At 37.8% G+C, this 24,786-nt stretch overlaps 1 protein-coding gene across 7 annotated transcripts in view; it reads left to right on the top strand.

Annotated features, from left to right (window-relative positions):
* BBS9 (Bardet-Biedl syndrome 9) overlaps positions 1-24,786 on the top strand; it is a 446,338-nt gene that overhangs the window by 208,913 nt on the left and 212,639 nt on the right. For all 7 annotated transcript variants that reach the window (XM_060156865.1, XM_060156866.1, XM_060156864.1 and 4 more), the window contains 3 exons: positions 8,754-8,849; positions 19,372-19,544; positions 23,299-23,451. In XM_060156865.1, coding sequence (XP_060012848.1) covers positions 8,754-8,849; positions 19,372-19,544; positions 23,299-23,451 — 422 coding nt within the window. The remainder of the gene's footprint in view (positions 1-8,753; positions 8,850-19,371; positions 19,545-23,298; positions 23,452-24,786) is intronic.

The following is a 24,786-nucleotide window of genomic DNA, read 5'->3' as shown; positions in this document are numbered from 1 at the left end:
TAGTATAATGCCTCAAACATACTATAAGACTCGTACAATAGTATACTTCCATTTCTCCCCTCCCAGCCTTTGTGCTATTGTTGTTTTATATCTACATATATTATAAACCTTGTAATACATTGTTATGAATTTTGCTTTAAACAGTGATTATCTTTTTTAGAATTTTTTTTATATTGGAGTATAGTTGATTAACAATGTTCTGTTAGTTTCAGGTGTACAGCAGAGTAATTCAGTTATACATGTACAGTGATTCTCCTTTTAAGAGATATTAATTATTAAGACAATGATCTTATATATTTACTCATGGAGTTACCTTTTCCACTGCTCTTCATTCCTTTGTGTAGAACCAGGTTCCATCTGGTATCATTTTCCTTTTTCTTGAAGTACTTTGTTAACATTTCTTTTACTGGAGAAATACTAGTGATGAATTTTTTCAGCTTTTGTAGGTCTGAAAATGTATTTTTTCAACATTTTCTTGAAAGTTATTTTCACTAGGTAAAGATTGTAGGTTGACAATGTTTTTCTTTCAATATTGTAAAGATATTACTCCCTTGTTTTCTGGCATTGCATTAAGACATAAGCTGTACCTCTACATGTAATATGTCTTTTCTCTCTGGCTGTTTTTAAGATTTTTTCCTTTAAGAAATTCATCTTTGTTGTACCTTGGTATAGTTTTTTTGGTTTTGTTGTATTTTTATTTTGCTTGTGCTTGGTGTTTGTTAAGATATATATTTTAACATCTTTATTGGAGTATAATTGCTTTACAATGGTGTGCCAGCTTCTGCTTTATAACAAAGTGAATCAGCTACACATACACATATGTCACCATGTCTCCTGCCTCTTGTGTCTCCCTCCCACCCTCCCTATCCCACCCCTGTAGGTGGTCACAAAGCACCGAGCTTATCTCTCTGTGCTATGCAACAGCTTCCCACTAGCTATCTATTTGGTAGTATATATAAGTCCATCCCACTCTCTCACTTCGTTCCAGCTTACCCTTCCTCCTCCCTGTGTCCTGAAGTCCATTCTCTACATCTGCTTCTTTATTCCTTTCCTGCCCCTAGGTTCTTCAGAACCTTTTTTTTTTTGATTCCATATATGTGTGTTAGCATATGATATTAGTTTTTCTCTTTCTGACTTACTTAATCCTGTATGACAGACTCTACGTCCATCCACCTCACTACAAATAACTCAATTTCATTTCTTTTTATGGCTGAGTAATATTCCATTGTATATATGTGCCACATCTTCTTTATCCATTCATCTGTTGATGGACACTTAGGTTGCTTCCATGTCCTAGCTATTGTAAATAGAGCTGCAGTGAACATTGTGGTACATGACTCTTTTTGAATTATGGTTTTCTCAGGGTATATGCCCAGGAGTGGGATTGCTGGGTGGTATAGTAGTTCTATTTTTAGTTTTTTAAGGAACCTTCATACTGTTCTCCATAGTGGGTGTATCAATTTACATTCCCAACAACAGTGCAAGATGGTTCCCTTTTCTCTACACCCTCTCCAGCATTTATTGTTTGTAGACTTTTTGGTGATGGCCATTCTGACTGGTGTGAGGTGATACCTCTTTGTAGATTTGATTTGCATTGCTCCAGTGATTAGTGATGTTGAGCAATCTTTCATGTGTTTGTTGGCAATCTGTATATCGTCCATGGAGAAATGTCTATTTATGTCTTCTGCCCATTTTTGGATTGGGTTGTTTATTTTTTTGATATTGAGCTCCATGAGCTGCTTGTAAATTTTGGAGATTAATCCTTTGTCAGTTGCTTCATTTGCAAATATTTTCTCCCAATCTGAGGGTTGTCTTTTCATCCTATTTATGGTTTCCTTTGCTGTGGGGAAGCTTTTAACTTTCATTAGGTCCCATTTGTGTATTTTTGTTTTTATTTCCATTTCTCTAGGAGGTGGGTCAAAAAGGATCTTGCTGTGATTGATGTCATAGAGTGTTCTACCTATGTTTTCCTCTAATAGTTTTATAGTGTCTGGCCTTACATTTGGGTCTTTAATCCATTTTGAGTTTATTTTTGTGTATGGTGTTTGGGAGTGTTCTAGTTTCATTCTTTTAAATGTAGCCGTCCAGTTTTCCCAGCACCACTTATTGACGAGGCTATCTTTTCTCCATTGTATATTCTTGCCTCCTTTATCAAAAATAAGGTGACTATATGTGCGTGGGTTTATCTCTGGGCTTTCTATTCTGTCCATTGATCTGTATTTCTGTTTTTGTACAGTACCATACTGTCTTGATTACTGTAGCTTTGTAGTATAGTCTGAAGTCAGGGAGCCTGATTCCTCCAGCTCCGTTTTTCTTTCTTAAGATTGCTTTGGTTATTTGGGGTCTTTTGTGTTTCCATACAAATTGTGACATTTTTTGTTCTAGTTCTGTGAGTAATGGCATTGGTATTTTGATAGGGATTGCATTGAATCTGTAGATTCCTTGGGTAGTGTAGTCATTTTCTCAATGTTGATTCTTCCAATCCAAGAACATGGTTTATCTCTCCATCTGTTTGTATCATCTTTAATTTCTTTCATCAGTGTCTTAGAGTTTTCTGCATACAGGTCTTTTGTCTCCTTGGGTAGGTTTATTCCTAGGTATTTTATTCTTTATGTTGCAATGGTAAATGGGAGTGCTTCCTTCATTTCTCTTTCAGATTTTTCATCATTAATGTATAGGAATGCAAGAGATTTCTGTGCATTAATTTTGTATTCTGCTACTTTACCAGATTCATTGATTAGCTCTAGTAGTTTTCTTTAGGATTCTCTATGTATAGTATCATGTCATCTGCAAACAAAGACAGTTTTACTTCTTCTTTTCCAATTTGGATTCCTTTTATTTCTTTTTCCTTTCTAATTGCTGGGCTAAAACTTCCAAAAGTGTGTTTAATAATAATGATGAGAGTGGGCAACCCTGTCTTGTTCCTGATCTTAGTGGAAATGGGTTCAGTTTTCACCATTGAGAATGATGTTGGCTGTGGGTTTGTCATATATGGACTTTATTATGTTGAGGTAAGTTCCCTCTGTGCCTGCTCTCTGGAGGGTTTTTATCATAAATGGGTGTTGAATTTTGTCAAAAGCTTTTTCTGCATCTATAGAGATGATCATACAGTTTTTTTTTCTCCAATTTGTTTGTATGGTGTATCACATAGATTGATTTGTGTATATTGAAGAATCCTTGCATTCCTGGGATAAACCCCAATTCGTCATGGTGTATGATGCTTTTAATGTGCTGTTGGATTCTTTTTGCTAGTATTTTGTTGAGAATTTTTGCATCTATGTTCATCAGTGTATTGGCCTGTAATTTTCTTTCTTTGTGACATCTTTTTCTGGTTTTGGTATCAGGGTGATGGTGGTTTCGTAGAATGAGTTTGGGAGTGATTCTCCCTCTGCTATGTTTTGGAAGAGTTTGAGATGGATAGGTGTTAGCTTTTCTCTAAATGTTTGATAGAATTCGTCTGTGAGGCCATCTGGTTCTGGGCTTTTGTTTGTTGGAATATTTTTCATCACAGTTTCAATTTCAGTGCTTGTGATTGGTCTGTTTATATTTTCTATTTCTTCCTAGTTCAGTCTTGGGAGGTTCTGCTTTTCTAAGAATTTGTCTGTTTCTTCCAGGTTGTCCATTTCATTGGCATAGAGTTGCTTGTAGTAATCTCTCATGATCCTTTGTATTTCTGCAGTGTCAGCTGTTACTTCTCCTTTTTCATTTCTAATTCTATTGATTTGAGTCTTCTCCCTTATTTTCTTGGTGAGCCTGGCTAATGGCTTATCAATTTTGTTTATCTTCTCAAAGAGCCAGCTTTTAGTTTTATTGACCTTTGCTATCATTTCCTTCATTTCTTTTTCATTTCTTTCTGATCTGATCTTTATGATTTCTTTCCTTCTGCTAACTTTGGTGTTTTTTTTTTTGTTTCTCTAATTGCTTTAGGTGTAAGGTTAGGTTGTTGATTTGATATGATTCTTGTTTCTTGGGGTAGGATTGTATTGCTATAAACTTCCCTCTGAGAACTGCTTTTGTTGCATCCCATAGATTTTGGGCCATCGTGTTTTCATTGTCATTTGCTTCTAGGTATTTTTTGATTTCCTGTTTAATTTCTTCAGTGATCACTTCATTATTAAGTAGTGTATTGTTTAGCCACCACGTGTTTGTATTTTTTATAGATTTTTTTCCTGTAATTGATATCTAGTCTCATAGTGTTGTGGTCAGAAAAGATATTTGATATGATTTCAATTTTCTTAAATTTACCAAGGCTTGATTTGTGACCCAAGATATGATCTATCTGAAGAATATTCCATTTGCACTTGAAAAGAAAGTGTATTCTGTTGTTTTTGGATGGAATGTGCTGTAAATATCAATGAAGCCCATCATATTTACTGTATTATTTAAAGGTTGTGTTTCCTTATTTATTTTCATTTTGGGTGATCTGTCCATTTGTGAAAGTGGGGTGTTAAAGTCCCCTACTATGATTGTGTTACTGTCAATTTCCCCTTTTATGGCTGTTAGCTTTTGCCTTATGTGTTGAGGTGCTCCTATGTTGGGTGCATAAATATTTACAATTGTTATATCTTCTTCTTGGATTATCCCTTGATCATTAGGTAGTGCCCTTCTTTGTCTCTTGTAATAGTCTTTATTTTAAAGTCTCTTTTGTCTGATATGAGTATTGCTTCTCCAGCGCTCTTTTGATTTCCATTTGCATGGAATATCTTTTTCCATCCCCTCACTTTCAGTCTGTATGTGTCCCTAGGTCTGAAGAGGGTCTCTTGTAGACAGCATATATATGGGTCTTGTTTTTGTATCCATTCAGCCAATCTGTGTCTTTTGATTGGAGTATTTAATCCATTTACATTTAAGGTAATTATCAATAAGTATTTTCCTATTACCATTTTCTTAATTGTTTTGGATTAGTTATTATAGGTCTTTTCCTTCTCTTGTGCTTCTTGCCTAGAGAAGTTCCTTTAGCGTTTTGTTGTAAAGCTGGTTTGGTGGTGCTGAATTCTCTTAGCTTTTGCTTCTGAGGCTGCTGGGAGAGATTTCCCTTTCTCTTCTTTGTTTGTACAGCTCCTGGGGTTCTGCTTTGGATTTGGCCCTGCCTCTGTGTGTTGGTCACCTGAGGGGGTCTGTTCTTCCCTCAGACAGGACGGGGTTGAAGTAGCAGCTGATTAGGGGGCTCTGGCTCACTCAGGCCGGGGGTAGGGAAGGATACGGAATGCTCGGTGAGCCTGTGGTGGCAGAGGCTGGCATGACGTTGCACCAGCCTGAGGCACACCATGTGTTCTCCCGGGGAAGTTGTCCCTGAATCATGGGAGTCTGGCAGTGGTGGGCTGCACAGGCTCCCAGGAGGGGAGGTGTAGATAATGACCTGTGCTTGTACACAGGCTTCTTGGTGGCTGCATTAGCACTCTTAGTGTTTCATGCCGGTCTCTGGGGTCCACACTGATAGCTGCGGCTTCTGCCCCATCACCGGAGCTCATTTAGGTGGTGCTATGAATCCCCTCTCCTCGCGTACCCTGAAACAGTGGTCTCTTGCATTTTAGGCAGGTTCATACTTTTTCCTGGACTCCCTCCTGGCTATGTGTGGTGCACTATCCCCCTTCAGGCTGTGTTCACACAGCCAACCCCAGTCCTCTCCCTGGGATCTGACCTCCGAAGAAGCCGGAGCCTCAGCTCCCAGCCCCCACCCGTCCCGGCCAGCAGGTGAGCACACAAGCCTCTTGGGCTGGTGAGTGCTGGTGGGCACTGATCCTCTGTTGGGAATCTCTCTGCTTTGCCCTCTGTACTCCTGTTGCATTCTCCTCCCTGGCTCCGAAGCTTCCCCCTGCCACCCCCGGTCTCCATCAGTGAAGGGGCTACCTAGTGTGTGGAAACGTTTCCTCCTTCACAGCTCCCTCCCAGAGGTGCAGGTCCCATCCCTATTCTTTTGTCTCTGTTTTTTCTTTTTCCCTACCCAGGTACGTGGGGAGTTCCTTGCCTTTTGGGAGGTCTGAGGTCTTCTGCCAGCATTCAGTAGGTGTTCTGTAGGAGTTGTTCCACATGTAGGTGTATTTCTGATGTATTTGTGGGGAGGAAGGTGATCTCCACGTCTTAATCCTCTGCCATCTTGAAGGTCTCCCTCTGTTAAGATATTTTGATCTATGGGTTATAATTTTTATCCAATTTGGAAATATTTTGGCTATTATTTTTTCAAATGTTTTTTTCTGTCTCCACTCCTTTATTCATCTTTATTTTAAGGACTCCAATTATATGTATATTTCTCTCTTGGGGTTGTCCCAGAGCTCAATGATGCTGTTTTTGTTTTTTCAATCTTTTTTCTCTTTGTGCTTTTTTGGGGGGTAGTTTCTACTGCTATACATTCGAGTTATTTCTTTTTTCAGTGTGTAATGTGTTCATAATCCCACCCAGTGTATTTTTTTTTATCTCAGACATTGTAGTTGTCATCTCTCAAGGTTTGATTTGGGTCTCTCTCTTTTTAAAAAAGTTTTTCCATGTCTTTATTTAATATAGCTCCTTTGAATATTTATAATAATATAATAATTGTTTTAATGCCTTTGTCTACTAATTCTATTGTCTGTGTCATTTCTGAGTTAGTTTTGATTGATTTTTCTCCTTGTTAATGGGTTGTAATTTCTCTTCTCTTTCTGTGTCCTGTAATTTTTGACTGAAGGACAGAATTCCTGAATTTTATCGAATTGTGTGTTGAGTATTTTAATTTTCCTCTAAATATTCTTGAGGTTTTTTTTTTTTCTGGGACACATTTTAGTTACTTGAAAAAGTTTGATACTTTTTAGTGTTGTTTTGAAGCTTTGTTAGGTGGAATGGGAGCAACACTTATTCTAGTGTGAACTTTACCTGCTACTGAAACCAAACTCTTCCATGTGTTCTACCTGATACCTAGTGAATTTTGATGGTCTATATTATGGCCAGTGAGAACAAGGATTATCTCTGGCCCTGTCTGGGCTTGTGGATTATTTCCTGTAATCTTTTTGACTGTTTTTTTTTTTTTCCTCCCCAACCTCAGGTAGTTTCCTCATAGGCATGCATCCATTAGTATTCTACTGAGTACTCAAATGGGACTCTGCAGATCTCTGGAGTTCTTTCTCTGTTGCTCTATATGCTCTCTGCCTTGAGAACGTTTGCCACTTTGGCCTTCCCAGATTCCCAACTCTATCTCTTGAACTCGATGAGAATGCTGGGTTGCACCTGGGCTCCCCTCCCCTGTTTTGTGGCTTGGAAATTTCTCTAGGTGGTTAGCTGGTGCAAACATAGGGCTCACTTTGTTTCTTTTTTGTCAGAGATCCCTGTTGTTCATTTACTAATTTCCAGTGTCTTAAAAAATGGTTCATGTATTTTATTCCATGTTTTAGTTTTTTGAGATGGGAGGGTAAATTTGGCCCCAGTTTTTCCATCTGGGTACAGAGTGAAAGTCTCCAGTGTTATAATTTTTATTTGTTTTTTTTTTTTTTGAGTCAGCAGTCAAATATATTTCACTTGTAATTTTTTGATATGAATTTTTTTGATATCTCCTCTTCTGTAGGCTTTCTCCTTCATGTCTCTTTTTTTTTTTTTTTTTTTGTGGTACGTGGGCCTCTCACTGTTGTGGCCTCTCCTGCTGTGGAGCACAAGCTCTAGACGCGCAGGCCCAGCGCCCACGGCTCACGGGCCCAGCCGCTTCACGGCATGTGGGATCCTCCCGGACCAGAGCACAAACCCACGTCCCCTGCATTGGCAGACGGACTCTCAACCACTGCGCCACCAGGGAAGCCCCCATGTCTCTTTTTAATTTGCAGTTTATTTGTTAAAGAGTACAAATTATTTTTCCTGTGAGTTTCCCATACTCTGAATTTTGCTGATTACATCCCTGTGATTTTGTTTAATATTTTCTCTGTCTTGTTCCCTATAAATTGATAGTTGCATCTAGTGCTAATAGAGTTAGGATTGATTATTTTGGCCATACTACTGCAAGAATAGTGGTATATACTTTCAGCAGTGGGTACATTATATCTGTTTGTCTCCTTTTTTGTGATTGTAACAGCTATTGATAGTCAATGCTAAGATCCATTAATTCATTGGAAGTTGAAAAATGGTGGTATTCTATTCTTTCAAGCTTTCTACAATTTTTAGCTGGAATATTTCCACACAGAGAATGTTTCCCTTATTTACCACTGTTAATGTGGTACAATTTGGTAGGATCATCAGGATAAACGCTTGGTTCTTTGTCTTTATTATTGATTTTTAAAATAATGAGTTGATTCTTTAGAATCCTTCAATAGTGAGCATTTGGGTTTTTTGTTTTATTTTTAGTGTCAATATGAACCCATGCCTTTAAATATATTTGATGTATTTTACTTCATCGAAGTTATTATTATTTTGATACTCAAGTATTTTCATCTCTGGCCAGTGGTAGTCTCTTTAAGTTGGCTCTTACGTCCTTTTCATACAAGTCTGCTGGTCACTGATAGTTTCCTTGCTTTCTGGTGTGACAGGCATTCTAAGTTCATCTTGTACATTCCCTGCCTCAGACCTAGAATGAACTAGTAGAAGAAAGAAAATTAAGTGATTTCAGCATGTTCTTCTGAGGCAGTAATTTTAGCATTTGGAAGCAACTGTGGAGATCAGTTAATATATTATAGTCCACACACGGACCTTAAACATGACTAGTGACATAAAAAATACTCATTGTCAACTAAGCTTCCTATTTTAAACATTAAGTGTTTTGCCTTGTGATTATGTAAGGTGATTTTTTATTTTCTTTGTAGGCTTTGCCAATCAGTCAGAAGATGATCAGGTGAATGTAATGGGTTTTCGCTTCTTAGGAGGTTCCCGAGTTACTCTTCTTGCTTCCAAAACCTCTCGTAAGTAAAGCCATGGTATTATTGCTTTTGAAAAGTTCTATTAAGAACAGTGCATCACAGATCATCGCCACATCAAAGATTTCTGCAAGGGTGATGTTAGATATTGAAAACTAAGAGCCATTATATTAGTTATGAAGATAGACTCCTGTTTTATTAGTGATACTTAACTTTGGTTTTGGGGATGAGGAGAGTTTGATAGAGGAATTTAAAGAACTGAAAAATGTTTTTGAGATAGGTATATGGTGAACTAGGTTTTAGGAGTTACTAGAAACTGGAGTTAATTTTTTGGGGATATATGTGTATATTCTTATATCCTCCTTTTGGACACTTGCAAAGATGAAAGTGAAAGTGAATAACTTTTGCTGAGATTAATCTCAGTAGAATGAAAAGTAGTAATTGTATAGTCAAGTTTGAATTTCATACTTAAATATGCTTTATTGATTTGTTTGCTTCATATGAGAATAATGGTTGAAACTACTCAATGTAAAACTGACTTCTGATGTATGTAGATAATGAAGCTACTAAACTCACTGAGTTTTATATACCTTCTTGGAAATAAATTAAAATATTAAGAAAGGAAGTGTTCAACAAATTTTAGGTACACTAAGGGTATTAGGGGAAATGAATGTGTGTGTATGTATATATATATATAAGTCTGAGTACACTCCAGTTTTTAAAATCTCTGCCATTTGTACAACGGGTTTCATTTTCTATCAATACTTTATGGATTTGCAGTTTTAGTTGGTTATTTCTTTTATAATTAGAAAATATGGTAAAATAAGGATACGTTCTTTTTGAAAAATGAAGATGTTAACATATATACATCCTTATTTTAGAAACTATAATGAAGTTTCTGTGGTTAAAATCATAACAGCTTCTGGAATGTGTAGGTTGGTGGCTAGTGAAATAGATTTGGAAACAACTAAAAATTAAAGAATAAGATACACAAATTAAAGACATTTCTGAGAAGAATGAGAGAATTTTGTACTTTTCGTGGTCTTTGTAATTGGTCATGATTGTAGTCTTCTTTACATTGGCACCATTTTGCTTTGATTAATTTTAATCTTCAGTTGGTTGATGGAATCATTTTTGTACATTTCTCTTTGTTAAAATGTTCTCTTTAGTTATACTAAAAAATTGTTGCCAACACTTCTTTGGGAAATTATACACATCTGTTTGATTTCAGTTGATGATGCTGTATGATGAATCTGCAATTGAGACCATTTAAAAAAGGCAAACATTTATTTGTGTAAATGAGGGTATTTATGTCCTAATGCATTATATTTATTCTTTTTTAGATAAAGTAACTCTTAGAATATTGCTGTTGCCCATAGTTACTTTATCATTCTCTAAATTTCACCAAATATCCATGTATATAACTGATTTATTCACATTCATCTTAATATATGGTAATGAATGCCTTGACACAGCTACAATGTGGGCAGACAGACTAAATAATGGAATTGGACAGAAACTATTACATAAAGAATCAAATGAACTGTGTAAACTGAAACATGAAGTGTAGCCATTACAATTCCCTGATGGTTATTTTGGCCTCAGTGATGTCCAGAATTCTACCTAGGGAATGTCCTTGGAGATGAAGGAGATAGATATGAAGAAAATACAATGGGATGGAGTCAAGATGGTGGAGTAGGAGGACGTGGAGTTTGTGTCTCCTCACAACTAGGGCACCTACCAGGCACTGGTGGGGGACCACGGACACCTAAGGAGATGGGAGGAACCCCTGAGCAACTGGGTAGGATGTGGGGGTGGGGAGGGAGCGTAGGGAGAGGTGGGGGCAGTTTGGGACCAGTGCCCCTGAGGGGTAGCTGAGGGAGGGGAGGTGCTCGTATGCCTGGAGTGGCCCACTCATGATGAGAGGAGCAACGGGGATGGGGGAGAGACCCTTGGGGGATTGGAGTGAACACAGCCAGCATTTCCCCTGCCCATTTGGGCTCTGGGGAGTCTGCTGAGGTCCCAGGCCTGATCCTCTGTCCTCTGAGGCCCTCTCCAGCTGTGTGGGTCCTGAGGGCATGGGAGGGAGGGAGAGGGAGAAGGGAGAGGAAAAGTGGAGGCCAAACGGGATTGGTGGCCCTGCGGAGGGAGGTAGCTGGGGGTGGGGAGGGGTTCCCACGCTCGGGAGGGTCCCACTATAGTGAGGGGATCAGCGGGGAGCCTGCTGAGGTCCAGAGCCTGATCCTCTACACTCCGAGGCACCCTGAGCCTAAGCCCCGCCCCCACACCCTCACCCAGGGCCTAACCTCCGAACTCCTCACTCTGAGGCCCCCCTCCGGCCCTGCTGCCTTTTCCAGCCCTGCAGGTCCTAAGCCTAGGCCCCGCCCCCACCTAAGCCCCGCCCCCACAGCCAAGACCTTTTCCAGCTTTTTTTTTTTTAGGTGTGGTTATGTTTTTTTTTCTTTTTCATGTTTATTTATTTTGGCTGCACTGGGCCTTAGTTGTGGCACACTGGATCTTCGTTGCAACATGTTAAGTTGTGGCATGCATGTGGAATGTAGTTCTCCGACCAGGAATCGAATCCCGGCCCCCTGCATTGGGAGCGTGGAGTCTTAACCACTGGGCCACCAGCGAAGTCCCTATGGTTCTGTTTTACCTTGTTGTTGCATGTATATCTTTATTTTTTCTAAAAATTTTTTATTTTTCTAATTTTACTTTATTTTTTATTCTTTGTTATTGTACTGCTCCTTTTTTTTTTTTTGCTGTATCATGTGGCTTGCAGGATCTTGATTCCCAGGCTGGGTGGGGCAGGTCTGAGCTCTTGTGGTGAGAGAGCTCTGTCCAAACTGCTGGACTAACAGAGAACCTCAGATACCAGGGAATATTAATTGGAGTGAGGTCTCTCAGAAGTCCTCATCTCGGCACCAAGACCCGCTCTACCCAACTGCCTGCAAACTCCAGTTCTGGATGCCTCAGGCCAAACGACCAGTAAGACATGAACATAGCACCACCCATCAAAAAAAATGACATGACAAACAAATATGTTACAGACAAAGGAGCAAGGTAAAAACCTACAAGGCCAAATAAATGAAGAGGAAATAGGTAAACTACCTGAAAAAGAATTCAGAGTAATGATAGTAAAGATGATCCAAAATCTAGGAAATAGGTTAGAGGCACAGATTGAGAAAATATAAGAAATGTTTAACAAAGACCTAGAAGAACTAAAGAACAAACAAACAATGATGAACAACACAATATCTGAAATGAAAAATACATTAGAAGGAATCAATAGCAGAATTACTGAGGCAGAAGAACAAATAAGTGAGCTGGAAGATAGGATGGTGGAAATAACTGCTGAGGAGCAGAATAAAGAAAAAAGAATGGAAAAAATTGAGGACAGTCTCAGAGACCTCTGGGACAACATTAAACACACCAACATTCAAATTATAGGGGTTGCAGAAGAAGAAGAGAAAGAGTCTTAGAAAATATTTGAAGAGGTTATAATCGAAAACTTTCCTAACATGGGAAAGGAAATAGCCACGCAAGTCCAGGAAGTGCAGAGAGTCCCATACAGGATAAACCCTAGGAGAAACACACCCAGACACGTATTAATCAAACTAATAAAAATTAAATTCAAAGAAGAATATTAAAAGCAGCAAGGGAAAAGCAACAAATAACAAACAAGGGAATCCCCTTAAGGTTATCAGCTGATTTTTCAGTAGAAACTCTGCAGCCCAGAAGGGAGTGGCATGATGTATTTAAAGTGATGAAAGGGGAAAACCTACAACCAAGATTACCCAGCAAAGATCTCACTCAGATTCGATGGAGAAATTAAAAGCTTTAGAGAGAAGCAAAAGCTAAGAGAATTCAGCACCACCAAACCAGCTTTACAACAAATGCTAAAGGACCTTCTCTAGGTAGGAAACACAGAGAAGAAAAAGACCCACAAAAACAAACCCAAAACGATTAAGAAAATGGTAATTGGAACAGACATATCAATAATTACCTTGAATGTAAATGGATTAAATGCTCCAACCAAGACAGACTGGCTGAATGGATACAAAAACAAGACCTGTATATATGCTGTCTATAAGAGACCCACTTCAGACCTAGGGACACATACAGACTGAAAGTGAGGGGATGGAAAAAGATATTCTATGCAGATGGAAAACACAGGAAAGCTGGAGTAACAATACTTATATCAAATAAAATAGACTTTAAAATAAAGACTATTATAAGAGATAAGGAAGGACACTATACAATGGTCAAGGGATCAATCCAAGGAGAAAACATAACAATTATAAATATTTATACACCCAACATAGGAGCACCTCAATACAAAAGGCAAATGCTAGTAGCCTTTAAAGGGAAAATCGACAGTAACACAATAATAGTGGGGGCCTTTAACACCCCACTTACCCCAAAAGACAGATCATCCAGACAGAAAATAAATAAGGAAACACAAGCTTTAAATGACACAATAGACCAGATAGATTTAAATGATATTTATAGGACATTCCACCCGAAAGAAACAGAATACACTTTCTTCTCAAGTGCACACGGAACATTCGCCAGGATAGATCATATCTTGGGTCACAAATCAAGCCTTGGTAAATTCAAGAAAATTGAAATCGTATCAAGTATCTTTTCCAACCACAATACTATGAGACTAGATATCAATTACAGGAAAAAGTCTGTAAAAAATACAAGCAAATGGAGGCTAAACAATATGCTACTAAATAACCAGAGATCACTGAGGAAATCAAAGAGGAAATCAGAAAATACCTAGAAACAAATGACAATGAAAACACGACAACCCAAAACCTATGGGTTGTAGCAACAGCAGTTCTAAGAGGGAAGTTTATAGCGATACAATCTTACCTCAAGAAACAAGAAACATCTCAAATAATCAACCTAACCTTACACCTAAAGCAATTAGAGAAAGAAGAACAAAAAAACCCCAAAATTAGCAGAAGGAAAGAAATCATAAGATCAGATCAGAAATAAATTAAAGAGAAATGAAGGAAATGATAGCAAAGATCAATAAAACTAAAAGTTGGTTCTTTGAGAAGATAAACAAAATGATAAGCCATTAGCCAGACTCATCAAGAAAATAAGGGTGAAGACTCAAATCAATAGAATTAGAAATGAAAAAGGAGAAGTATCAACTGACCCTGCAGAAATACAAAGGATCATGAGAGATTATTAAAAGCAACTATATGCAAATAAAATGGACAACCTGGAATAAATGGACGAATTCTTAGAAAAGCACAACCTTCTGAGACTGAACCAGGAAGAAATAGAAAATATAAACAGACCAATCACAAGCACTGAAATTGAGACTGGGATTAAAAATCTTCCAACAAAAGCCCAGGACCAGATGGCTTCACAGGCGAATTCTGTCAAACATTTAGAGAAGAGCTAACACCTATATCCTTCTCAAACTCTTCCAAAATATACCAGAGGGAGGAACACTCCCAAACTCATTCTACAAGGCCACCACCGTCACCCTGATACCAAAACCAGACAAAGATGTCACAAAGAAAGTAAACTACAGGCCAATATCACTGATGAACGTAGATGCAAAAATCCTCAATAAAATACTAGCCAACAGAATCCAACAGCACATTAAAAGGATCATACACCATGATGAAGCGGGGTTTATCCCAGGAATGCAAGGATTCTTCAATATATGCGAATCAATCAATGTGATACACGATATTTACAAATTGAACGAAAAATACCATATGATCATCTCAATAGATGCAGAAAAAGTTTTCAACAAAATTCAACACCCATTTATGATAAAAACTCTCCAGAAAGTAGGCTTATTGGGAACTTACCTCAACATAATAAAGGCCATATATAACAAACCCACAGCCAAGATCGTTTTCAGTGGTGAAAAACTGTGTAACCATTTAGTCTAAGATCTGGAACAAGACAAGGTTGCCTACTCTCACCACTGTTATTCAACGTAGTTTTGAAAGTTTTCGCCACAGCAGTCTGAGAAGAAAAGGAAATAAAAGGAATCCAAATTGGGAAAGACGACATAAAGCTGTCTGTTTGCAGATGACATGATACCATACATACAGAATCCTAAGGATGCTACCAGAAAGCTACTAGAGCTAATCAATGAATTTGGTAAAGTAGCCGGATACAAAATTAATGCTCAGAAACCTCTTGCATTCCTATACACTAATGATGAAAAATCTGAAAGAGAAATTAAGGAAACACTCCTATTTACCATTGCAAGAAAAAGAATAAAATACCTAGGAATAGGGCTTCCCTGGTGGCGCAGTGGTTGAGAGTCCGCCTGCCAATGCAGGGGATGCAGGTTTGTGCCCTGGTCCGGGAAGATCCCACATACTGCAGAGCAGCTGGACCCGTGAGCCATGGCCGCTGAGCCTGCGCGTCCGGAGCCTGTGCTCTGCAATGGGAGAGGCCACAACAGTGAGAGGCCTGCATACCGCAAAAAAAAAAAAAAAAAAAAAAAAAAAAAAACCCTAGGAATAAACCTACCTCAGGAGACAAAAGTCCTGTATGCAGAAAAGTATAACACAATGATGAATGAAATTAAAGATGATAGAAACAGATGGAGAGATATACCATGTTCTTGGATTGGAAGAATCAACATTGTGAAAATGACTATACTACCCAAAGCAATCTACAGATTCAGTGCAATCCCTATCAAACTACCAATGGCATTTTTCACAGAACTAGAACAAAAAATGTCACAATTTGTATGGAAACACAAAAGACCCCAAATAACCAAAGCAATCTTGAGAAAGAAAAACGGCGCTGGAGGAATCAGGCTCCCTGACTTCAGACTATACACCAAGCCACAGTAATCAAGACAGTATGGTACTAGCACAAAAACAGAAATATAGATCAATGGAACAGGATAGAAAGCCCAGAGATAAACCCACACACATATGGTCACCTTATTTTTGATAAAGGAGGCAAGAATATACAATGGAGAAAAGACAGCCTTTTCAATAAGTGGTGCTGGGAAAACTGGACAGCGACATGTAAAAGAATGAAGTTGGGGCTTCCCTGGTGGCGCAGTGGTTGAGAGTCCGCCTGCCGATGCAGGGGACACAGGTTCATGCCCCGGTCCGGGAAGATCCCACATGCCACGGAGCGGCTGTGCCCGTGAGCCGTGGCCGCTGAGCCTGTGCCTCCGGAGCCTGCGCTCCATAACGGGAGAGGCCACAACAGTGAGAGGCCCGCGTAACGCAAAAAAAAAAAAAAAAGAAAAAAAAGAATGAAATTGGAACACTCCTTAACACCATACACAAAAAGAAACTCAAAATGGAGTAAAGACGTAAATGTAAGGTCAGACACTGTTAAACTCTTAGTAGAAATCATAGGCAGAACACTCTATGACATAAAACACAGCAAGATCCTTTTTGATCCACCTCCTAGAGACATGGAAATAAAAACAAAAGTAAACAAATGGGACCTAATGAAACTTAAAAGCTTTTGCACAGCAAAGGAAACCATAAACAAGACTAAAAGACAACCCTCAGGATGGGAGAAAATATTTGCAAATGAAGCAATTGACAAAGGATTAATCTCCAAAATTTACAAGCAGCTCAATATCAATAAAGCAGACAACCCAATCCAAAAATGGGCAGAAGACCTAAATAGACATTTCTCCAAAGAAGGTGTACAGATTGCCAACAAACACATGAAAGGATGCTCAACATCAATAATCATTAGAGAAATGCAGATCAAAACTACAATGAGGTATCATCTCACACTGGTCAGAATGGCCATCATCAATAAATCTAGAAACAATAAATGCTGGAGAGGGTGTGGAGAAAAGGGAGCCCTCTTGCAGTGTTGGTGGGAATGTAAATTGATACAGCTACTATGGAGAACAGTATGGAGTTTCCTTAAAAAACTAAAAACAGAGCTACCATATGACCCAGCAACCCCACTACTCGGCATATACCCTGAGAAAACCATAATTCAAAAAGAGTCATGTACCACTTGACTGTTCATTTCAGCTCTGTTTACAATAGCCAGGACATGGAAGCAACCTAAGTGTCCATTGATACTTAGAAGATGTGGCACATATACGTGATGGAATATTAGCCATAAAAAGAAACAAAATTGAGTTATTTGTAGTGAGGTGGGTGGACCTAGAGTCTGTCATACAGACTGAAATAAGTCAGAAAGAGAAAAACAAAAACTGTATGCTAACACATATATATGGAATGTAAAAAAAAAAAAACGGTTCTGAAGAAACTAGGTGCAGGACAGGAAGACACAGATGTAGAGAATTGACTTGAGGACACAGGGAGGGGGAAGGGCAAGCTGGGAAGAAGTGAGAGAGTGCCATGGACCTATATGTACTGCCAAATGTAAAATAGATAGCTAGTCGGAAGCAGCCGCATAGCACAGGGAGATCAGGTAGGTGCTTTGTGACCACCTAGAGGGGTGGGATATGGAGGGTGGGAAGGAGACGGAAGAGGGAGGAGATATGGGGATTTATATATATGTATAGCTGATTCACTTTGTTATAAAGCAGAAACTAACACGTATTTGTGAAGCAATTATACTCCAAAAAAGATATTTAAAAAAAAAAAAAAGACTGGAGTGAGGGGAAGACTGGGGAAGCTCCAAGGGGAATGATATGACAGCAGAGAATACCAGGGTGTTTGCCATGCACCATGGCAGGCATACTTAGTGTATTTTATTCCTTATATAATTGAAAAGAGTATGACTAGGGGAATGAGAGCAGATATATTCTTGAATTCTGGCTGAGGGTGACAAATTGAAGTTAAAAACCAATTTAAAGAGGTAATATATTTATAGAATTTGTCAACGTACCTTTGGGAATATAAATAAATATTTCACATGCTCGTATCGTATTACCTTAAGTTCCTTAAGCAAAAAGACTAAGGTAATTTTTGTACTCCCAACATTTCTTTCTTTATGAAATTGCACATAATAATTGCTCAATAAATGGTGAATTAAATAAAATAGGTAACTTTGATCTCAGAAAGTGTACAGTCTCTTTGCAGAGACTGAATATAATCATCTGGAAAGTTAAATAAGAGTACATGGTTGGGGCTTCCCTGGTGGCACAGTGGTTGAGAGTCCGCCTGCTGATGCAGGGGACGTGGGTTCGTGCCCCGGTCCTGGAAGATCCCACATGCCATGGAGCGGCTGTGTCCGTGAGCCATGGCCGCTGAGCCTGCGGGTCCGGAGCCTGTGCTCCGCAATGGGAGAGGCCCACATACCGCAAAAAAAAAAAAAAAAAAAAAAGAGTACATGGTTGTATGTATTAAGTGCACAGTAGACTGTAGAATTCTCTATATAAATTCAGAGAAATGCATTGTTATGAGGTGGTTAAAATTGATAGATAATCTTTGGATTATTTAAAGTTTAGCTAAAGTTCCAATTCCTGCTCTGTTATTAATTGGCTAGATGACCTTGCAGATTATTTAAACTCTTCTGTTGCTATATTTATTCTTCTGTAAAATGGGGCTATTGTTATATAGCCAATAGCCTATTGGGCTGTTGAGGTTTAAACAAGAGAGTAAATGTGCAGTGCTTTAGATAGTGATTGGCACATATAAGGCTTCTATAGATGGTAGAGAAATAAAGGTTTCTTGGAGTAGGTGAGACTGAAACCAGATCCTGAGGAATAGGTAGAGTTTAGACAATTGGGGAAGAAGGATATATATCATGAATTATAGGTCTGACATTTAAATTGCTTTGTGACCTTTGGCAAGTCTCTGAGATTCTCTGTGCCTGGTTTTCCTTCTTATAAAAAATGGGTTTTTGTAGTTATAGTGCTTGATGTATGCATAGCTGGTGCTCTTATCATAGTTGCTCTTATCATAGATGTGGTTATTGTCACTGATGTCATCATCATTGTCATCATTGTTGTCATCATAATCATCAGGGTAGGAGACAGACAAGACTTTGGCTGTCTTGGAGCTGATGTGTCAGGGAATGGAGGGAATGGAGGGAACCAAGATTTATAATTGGGGAAGGGTCTTATTGCAAAATCTCTCTTCAAATGAAAGAACTATTAGAAAAATAGAAAACTTTGATTATGATTACAGGGATTTAAGCTGCCTACTGTGTCCAGGATGTGGGCTTTCTATAGAATAAATTTTATTTCACATCAATTTTTTGAAACAAACTAATGATACCAGGTTGTACTTTTGCAATGGCTGTTTTCTTACCTTTTTTTGTTATGTTTGTTTGTTTTTTACCTTTTGAGTAAAGCTCTTTTGAGAAGGATCCAAATTTTGTGTTTTTACCATACTGAAACCTATTATAAGATACATAGTTAAAATGACTATGCAGCTTGCTGTTGTGACCACATACCTTTGGAATGAGCTTTGAAGATGTTAAGTTGTTGATGCAGAAAATCACGATAAGGCAGTAGAATTATTTTTATTAAGCCAGTAGAAATTATATCTATATTCCAAAAAAGAAATCTTTGTCCTTTTGGTATTCATGTCAGAGTTAGTGATAATTCATATAGTTTCAGCTACTAGTTATGTGTTAATAAGCCTTTTCCTTAATTATTTTTTCTCTTTAGAACGATATCGCATCCAGAGTGAACAATTTGAGGATCTTTGGCTCATAACAAATGAGCTTATTATCCGCCTTCAGGAATATTTTGAAAAACAGGGAATCAAAGATTTCGCATGTTCTTTTTCTGGATCTATGCCCCTTCAAGAATATTTCGAGTTGATTGATCATCATTTTGAGGTGTGTATGATCATAACCCGTATCATCTGTAATTTTTCAATATATGAAAGAAAGATGCTACAGAGGTAAGGATTCTAGTATACATGCTATTAGGCAGTGTACATCAAGTTGTTATTCTTATGTGGATGGTGGGGTTGTGAATCTGTTCCTGCCCTCTTGCCCAGTTTGTGATCAATTGCAGACTTTTACAGAGTGGCTGCCTGGAGCTGTGGTCTGGCCTCAGAGCAGAGCTGGTTTAATTCTCCCACATGGGGATTTAACCTTTGACCCCAATAACCCAGTGTTAAAACTATTTGAGTTTATTGGCAGCCAATTGGCTAACTAATTCTAGCAGGCCATAAATGAGGTGTGATTATAAAGTAAAGTGATTTTTCCTTTTCATTTTTAACAAGCACACCAGAACTTCTGCATCTGAATGAGGGTTAATCACGTAAAATATTCTCCAGTATCTGGCACAATGGGTGCTTAGTAAATGCTGAATGGTTAAATGTCTAAATTAATGAGATCTGACAGTGACTTTGTTGCCTGGATATATTTGCATTTCTTCTTTGGAAGTACCTTCAGAGCCTGTGTTAGATTCTCTTGAGTATCTTGAGGGTGTCAAATCTTCATCCTTTGAAGATTGATTTGATATTTGGAAATAGTCAGGAGTCATGTTTTGTGAAAAAAATTGGACAAAGAAAGTCATTGTTTTAAGTCCCATGTGTTAAAAAAAAAATTCACCAGGCTCTTCTTATTTCCCTATAAGTAGACTCTGTAGGGAATTACAAAGAGGAATTTCAAAAAAATTTTGCACTTTGTTTAAGGAAACATTGGTTCCCTAGAGTGGCTACTTTTTAAGGAATCAGTAGGTTTTTGCATTTCAATTTGTAAACTATGGTGTGTGTTGTGTGTGTGTGTGTGTGTGTGTGTGTGTGTGCACATGCTTGCGTGTGTGTGTGTGTGTGTGTGTGTGTGTGTTAGAGAGAGAGGATGAGAGAGAGAAAGAAGGAGTGAGAGAGAATACGTCATGTAACTTGTCAGTCACATGAGCATTCTACTTAATGTTCAGTCCTTTGAACATTCTAAGAGCATTGACTTTAACCTACAAATAAAGACTTCTTTGAATACAGTGTGAACATAAAGGGAAAATTTCAGTGCATACCATCCCATTGCAGATAACACGGCATTATCAAATAAATTGAATTTATTTGGGTCTTCCCTCATCTAAGCTGATAATATTGTATAGGACAGTATACTTTGACCAAATTGTGGCACCAAAATCAATAGTTTGGGAAATATGTTTAGGTACTCTAAGTATTGAGAACCTTTATAATTCTCTAGGATATATCTTAAGAAATTCCTGCTTCACTGTGCAAAACTGGGGTCCAGTGACTTATGGAAGAGAGTCCACAGAAAGACTATACTAATTACCTATTTGTAATATTTAAAATTAAAAAATATTAGATTCTAATTGACTATGTTTGACATACAGTCCGCCTCCCTCCTCCCCGCCTTATTTGCTAGCTAGTAAATCCCTGGAGTTTCTACATCAGGGACATTTCCTTTCTGGGGAGGGACTTAGGGAATGTGGTGACCTATTAGGCACTTTTGTTACACAGTTAAAAAGGGCATGCTATACTTCCTTTGCTCTCTGGCGCCGCTCTACTTTTTTTTTTTTTTTTTTTTGCGGTACCCGGGCCTCTCACTGTTGTGGCCTCTCCCGTTGCGGAGCACAGGCTCCAGCGGCCGTGACTCACGGGACCAGCCGCTCCGCGGCATGTGGGATCTTCCCGGACCCAGGCACGAACCCGCATCCCCTGCATCGGCAGGCGGACTCTCAACCACTGCGCCACCAGGGAAGCCCTACTTTTTTTTTTTTTTTAATATGACTTTAAACTTTGAATCAAGGTGGCTTTTGGAATCTATGTGTCCCTTAGTGTAAGCTCCCTGAAAACAGGAATTTTTGTCTGTTTTATTCATTGTTGTAATTCCTGGAGTCTAGAACACTGCGTGGCACTAAGATCAATAAATATATGTTAAATGTTGAAATTCTGACATGTGAAAACATTTCAATCACTGCTCTTCTGTTACACGTTCAAAGGAATGATAACCTGGCTGATGTCTCAGTTTTGAGAATATTTAAAAAAATTTTTGTTTCATGAATTGAGGAAATAAAGTATTATAGCAGGAAATCATATAATTAAAAGGGTGAATTATTGATAACTCTAATATTCTTTTTTAAAAATTTAGTTGTTATGTCACTTAACTTTTGGTAATGAAAGTTTTTTTTTTTTCCTTCAAGAGAATATACTTTGATTTAGTTAGCTACTTAATGCTTCTGAAACTGGGGTTAAAAGAAGTTAATAAAATTCCAAGTTTTTTTTCCAATCATGTGTCTGTTCTCCATACATGCACTGAAAAGGTAAGGAAGTTTGGTTTGATATCAGAAATGTAAACTATAATATGTTTGATTTCTGAACATTTTGAATATGATATTTACTTCAGAACTAGTTATGACTGTTTTGTTAAGTTGAATTAGCAATTCACATGATCTGGGTTCATGGAGTATTCCCTATGACTTTGACTAGCTTTCTTTATTTTAATTGTATTAAATTCAAAAGTTATGAGAGGAGTTATACTGAAGAGTCGTTTCTGATTCTCATCCCCCCACTATTCAGTCTCCTCTTCGGAGGCAATTTTTGGTGTACAGTTTCTTGTTACCTTTCTAGAACTATTCTATGCAGTCACAACTGTGTTACTATATAGATTAAAAAAAATACATGAATGATATTCTGTATTTCAGTTTTGCTTTGTTTCATTCAATGCATCTTTGGCTAGCATTGCTTATCAGTACCTGGTGGTCCTGCAAAGTCCTCTTTATTTATTCAACCTGTTCCTCTATTGATGAGTATTTTGATTATTAACTATCTTACTATAATAGCAACAGAAAAAATCCTATAATGAATATCCTTGTGTGTACATTACTTTTTGCAAGCTCACCCCTAGGATAAATTCCTGGAAGTGGGATTGCCAGGTCAAACGCTGTATGTTTGAGAGCTATTTGTATTAACTTTTCTGTGAATTTTGCCCACTTTTCTATTGGATTGTTGCTCTTCTTCTTACTCATTTGTTTGGGTTGTGGTCCTTTTTCATCAATTTGTAGATGCTTTCTAGATATTATAGGCATGGTTTTTTGTCTCTGTGGTTATTGCTATTATTTTTTACAGTTTGCTGTTTGTCTTATCACTTTACTTATAATGTTTTTCTCTACTTTTTTCCTTAACCACGTAGAATTAAAAAAATATTTTTTAGCTAGTAATTTATCAGGGGTGTGTGTGTGTATGTGTGGCTTTTGACTTATAAAGATCTGTCTCATGGTAAGATTATTTTTAAAAATATAATTTTCTAATGCTTTGTTGTGTTTAAACTTTTGATTCCTCTGCAATTGACTTTGTTGTAAAGACTGGGGGAAAAATCCTTGTTCCTTTTTTCCCTTATGTATTTAATCAGTTATCACAAACATTTATTGAATGATCTATCTTTACCCCAATGACAACTGGGCCATTTTTACTAAATTTCTATTTGACCTATTTCACTGTATCATCTGTGTATTCATGTATCAAATATCACAGTTTTAATTCTCTAAACTCTGTAACACACTTAAATTTCTTCTTTACTCTTTTCAAACTTTTATTGGCATTGCCAGTATCCTTACTTTAGACACATTTTGTTGTGCACATTTAACCTGAATTAAAGAAATTCTTCATTGTAGTTGCGGATAAATGGTGAAAAATTAGAAGAACTCTTATCTGAAAGAGCTGTACAATTTCGGGCCATTCAACGCCGGCTATTAACAAGGTTCAAAGATAAAACACCTGCTCCTCTCCAACACCTGGACACCTTGCTAGATGGAACTTACAAGCAGGTTAGTATAACAACAGTGATAGTTTTATACTACTGGATATAATTTTTTCCCTCACCCTAGAGTCATGTACCAGACTATCAAGATAAGGTATTTCTTTCCTATGTATTATGGAGCAGGAAATAGCACACAAGCTTTAGAGTCAGAATTTAAAGTCAAGCTCTGCCACTTTCTAATTATGTGACCTTGCGTAAATTAGATTAGATCCATCCATATTTTACTTCCCAGGGTTGTTGTCAGGATTTTCCATCTTTTATGTGAAGCAGCCAGCTTAATGCCAGGCACATAGGATATGCTCGATAAATAGTACTATTATTATTAGTGTTATTATTGGACAATTCTTAGTACATCCTATAATTATCATCATAATTCTCAAATTGTCTTATAGAGCAATTAGATTACACTTCTAGTTTTATGACAGTTGATGCTTTGAGATGGAATTCTTTTTTTAAAATTTATTTTATTAAAGTGTAGTTGGTTTACAATGTGTAAATTTCTGCTGTACAGCAAAGTGATTCAGTTATACATATATACATTCTTTTTCATATTCTTTTCCATTATGGTTTATCACAGGATATTGAATATAGTTTCCTGTGCTATAGAGTAAGACCTTGTTGTTCATCCATTCTGTATATAATAGTTTGCATCTGCTAATCCCAAACTCCCAATCCATCCTGCACCATCCCCTTGGCAACCACAAGTCTGTTCTCTATGTCTGTGAGTCTCTTTCATAGGTAAGTTCGTTTATGTCATATTTTATATTCCACATATAAGTGATATCATATGGTATTTGTCTTTCTCTTTCTGACTTACTACACTTAGTACGAGAATCTCTAGGTCCATCCATGTTGCTGTAATCACATTATTTCATTCTTTTTAATGGCTGAGTAGTATTCCATTGTATATATGTACCACATCTTCTTTATCTATTCATCTGTCATTGGACATTTAGGTTGTTTCCATGTCTTGGCTATTGTGAATAGTGCTATGAATAGTAGGGGTGCATGTACCTTTTTGAATTATAGTTTTGTCTGGATATATACCCAGGAGTGGGCTTGCTGGATCATATGGCACCTCTATTTTTAGTTTTTAAGGAACCTCCATACTGCTTTCCATAGTGGCCCCACCAACTTACATTCCCACCAACAGTGTAGGAGGGTTCCCTTTTCTCCATACCCTCTCCAGCATCTGTTATTTGTAGACTTTTTAATGATGGCCATTCTGACCATTGTGAGGTGGTGCCTCATTGCAGTTTTGATTTGCATTTCTCTAATAATTAGCGATGTTGAGCATCTTTTCACGTGTCTGTTGGTCATGAGATGGAATTCTTAAATAGCC

Source organism: Lagenorhynchus albirostris, chromosome 8 (genome assembly GCF_949774975.1).
Source record: "Lagenorhynchus albirostris chromosome 8, mLagAlb1.1, whole genome shotgun sequence".
Lineage (NCBI taxonomy): Eukaryota > Metazoa > Chordata > Mammalia > Artiodactyla > Delphinidae > Lagenorhynchus > Lagenorhynchus albirostris.
Note: the sequence above shows the minus strand (reverse complement) of the source record. Positions and strands in the feature narration are given on the sequence as shown.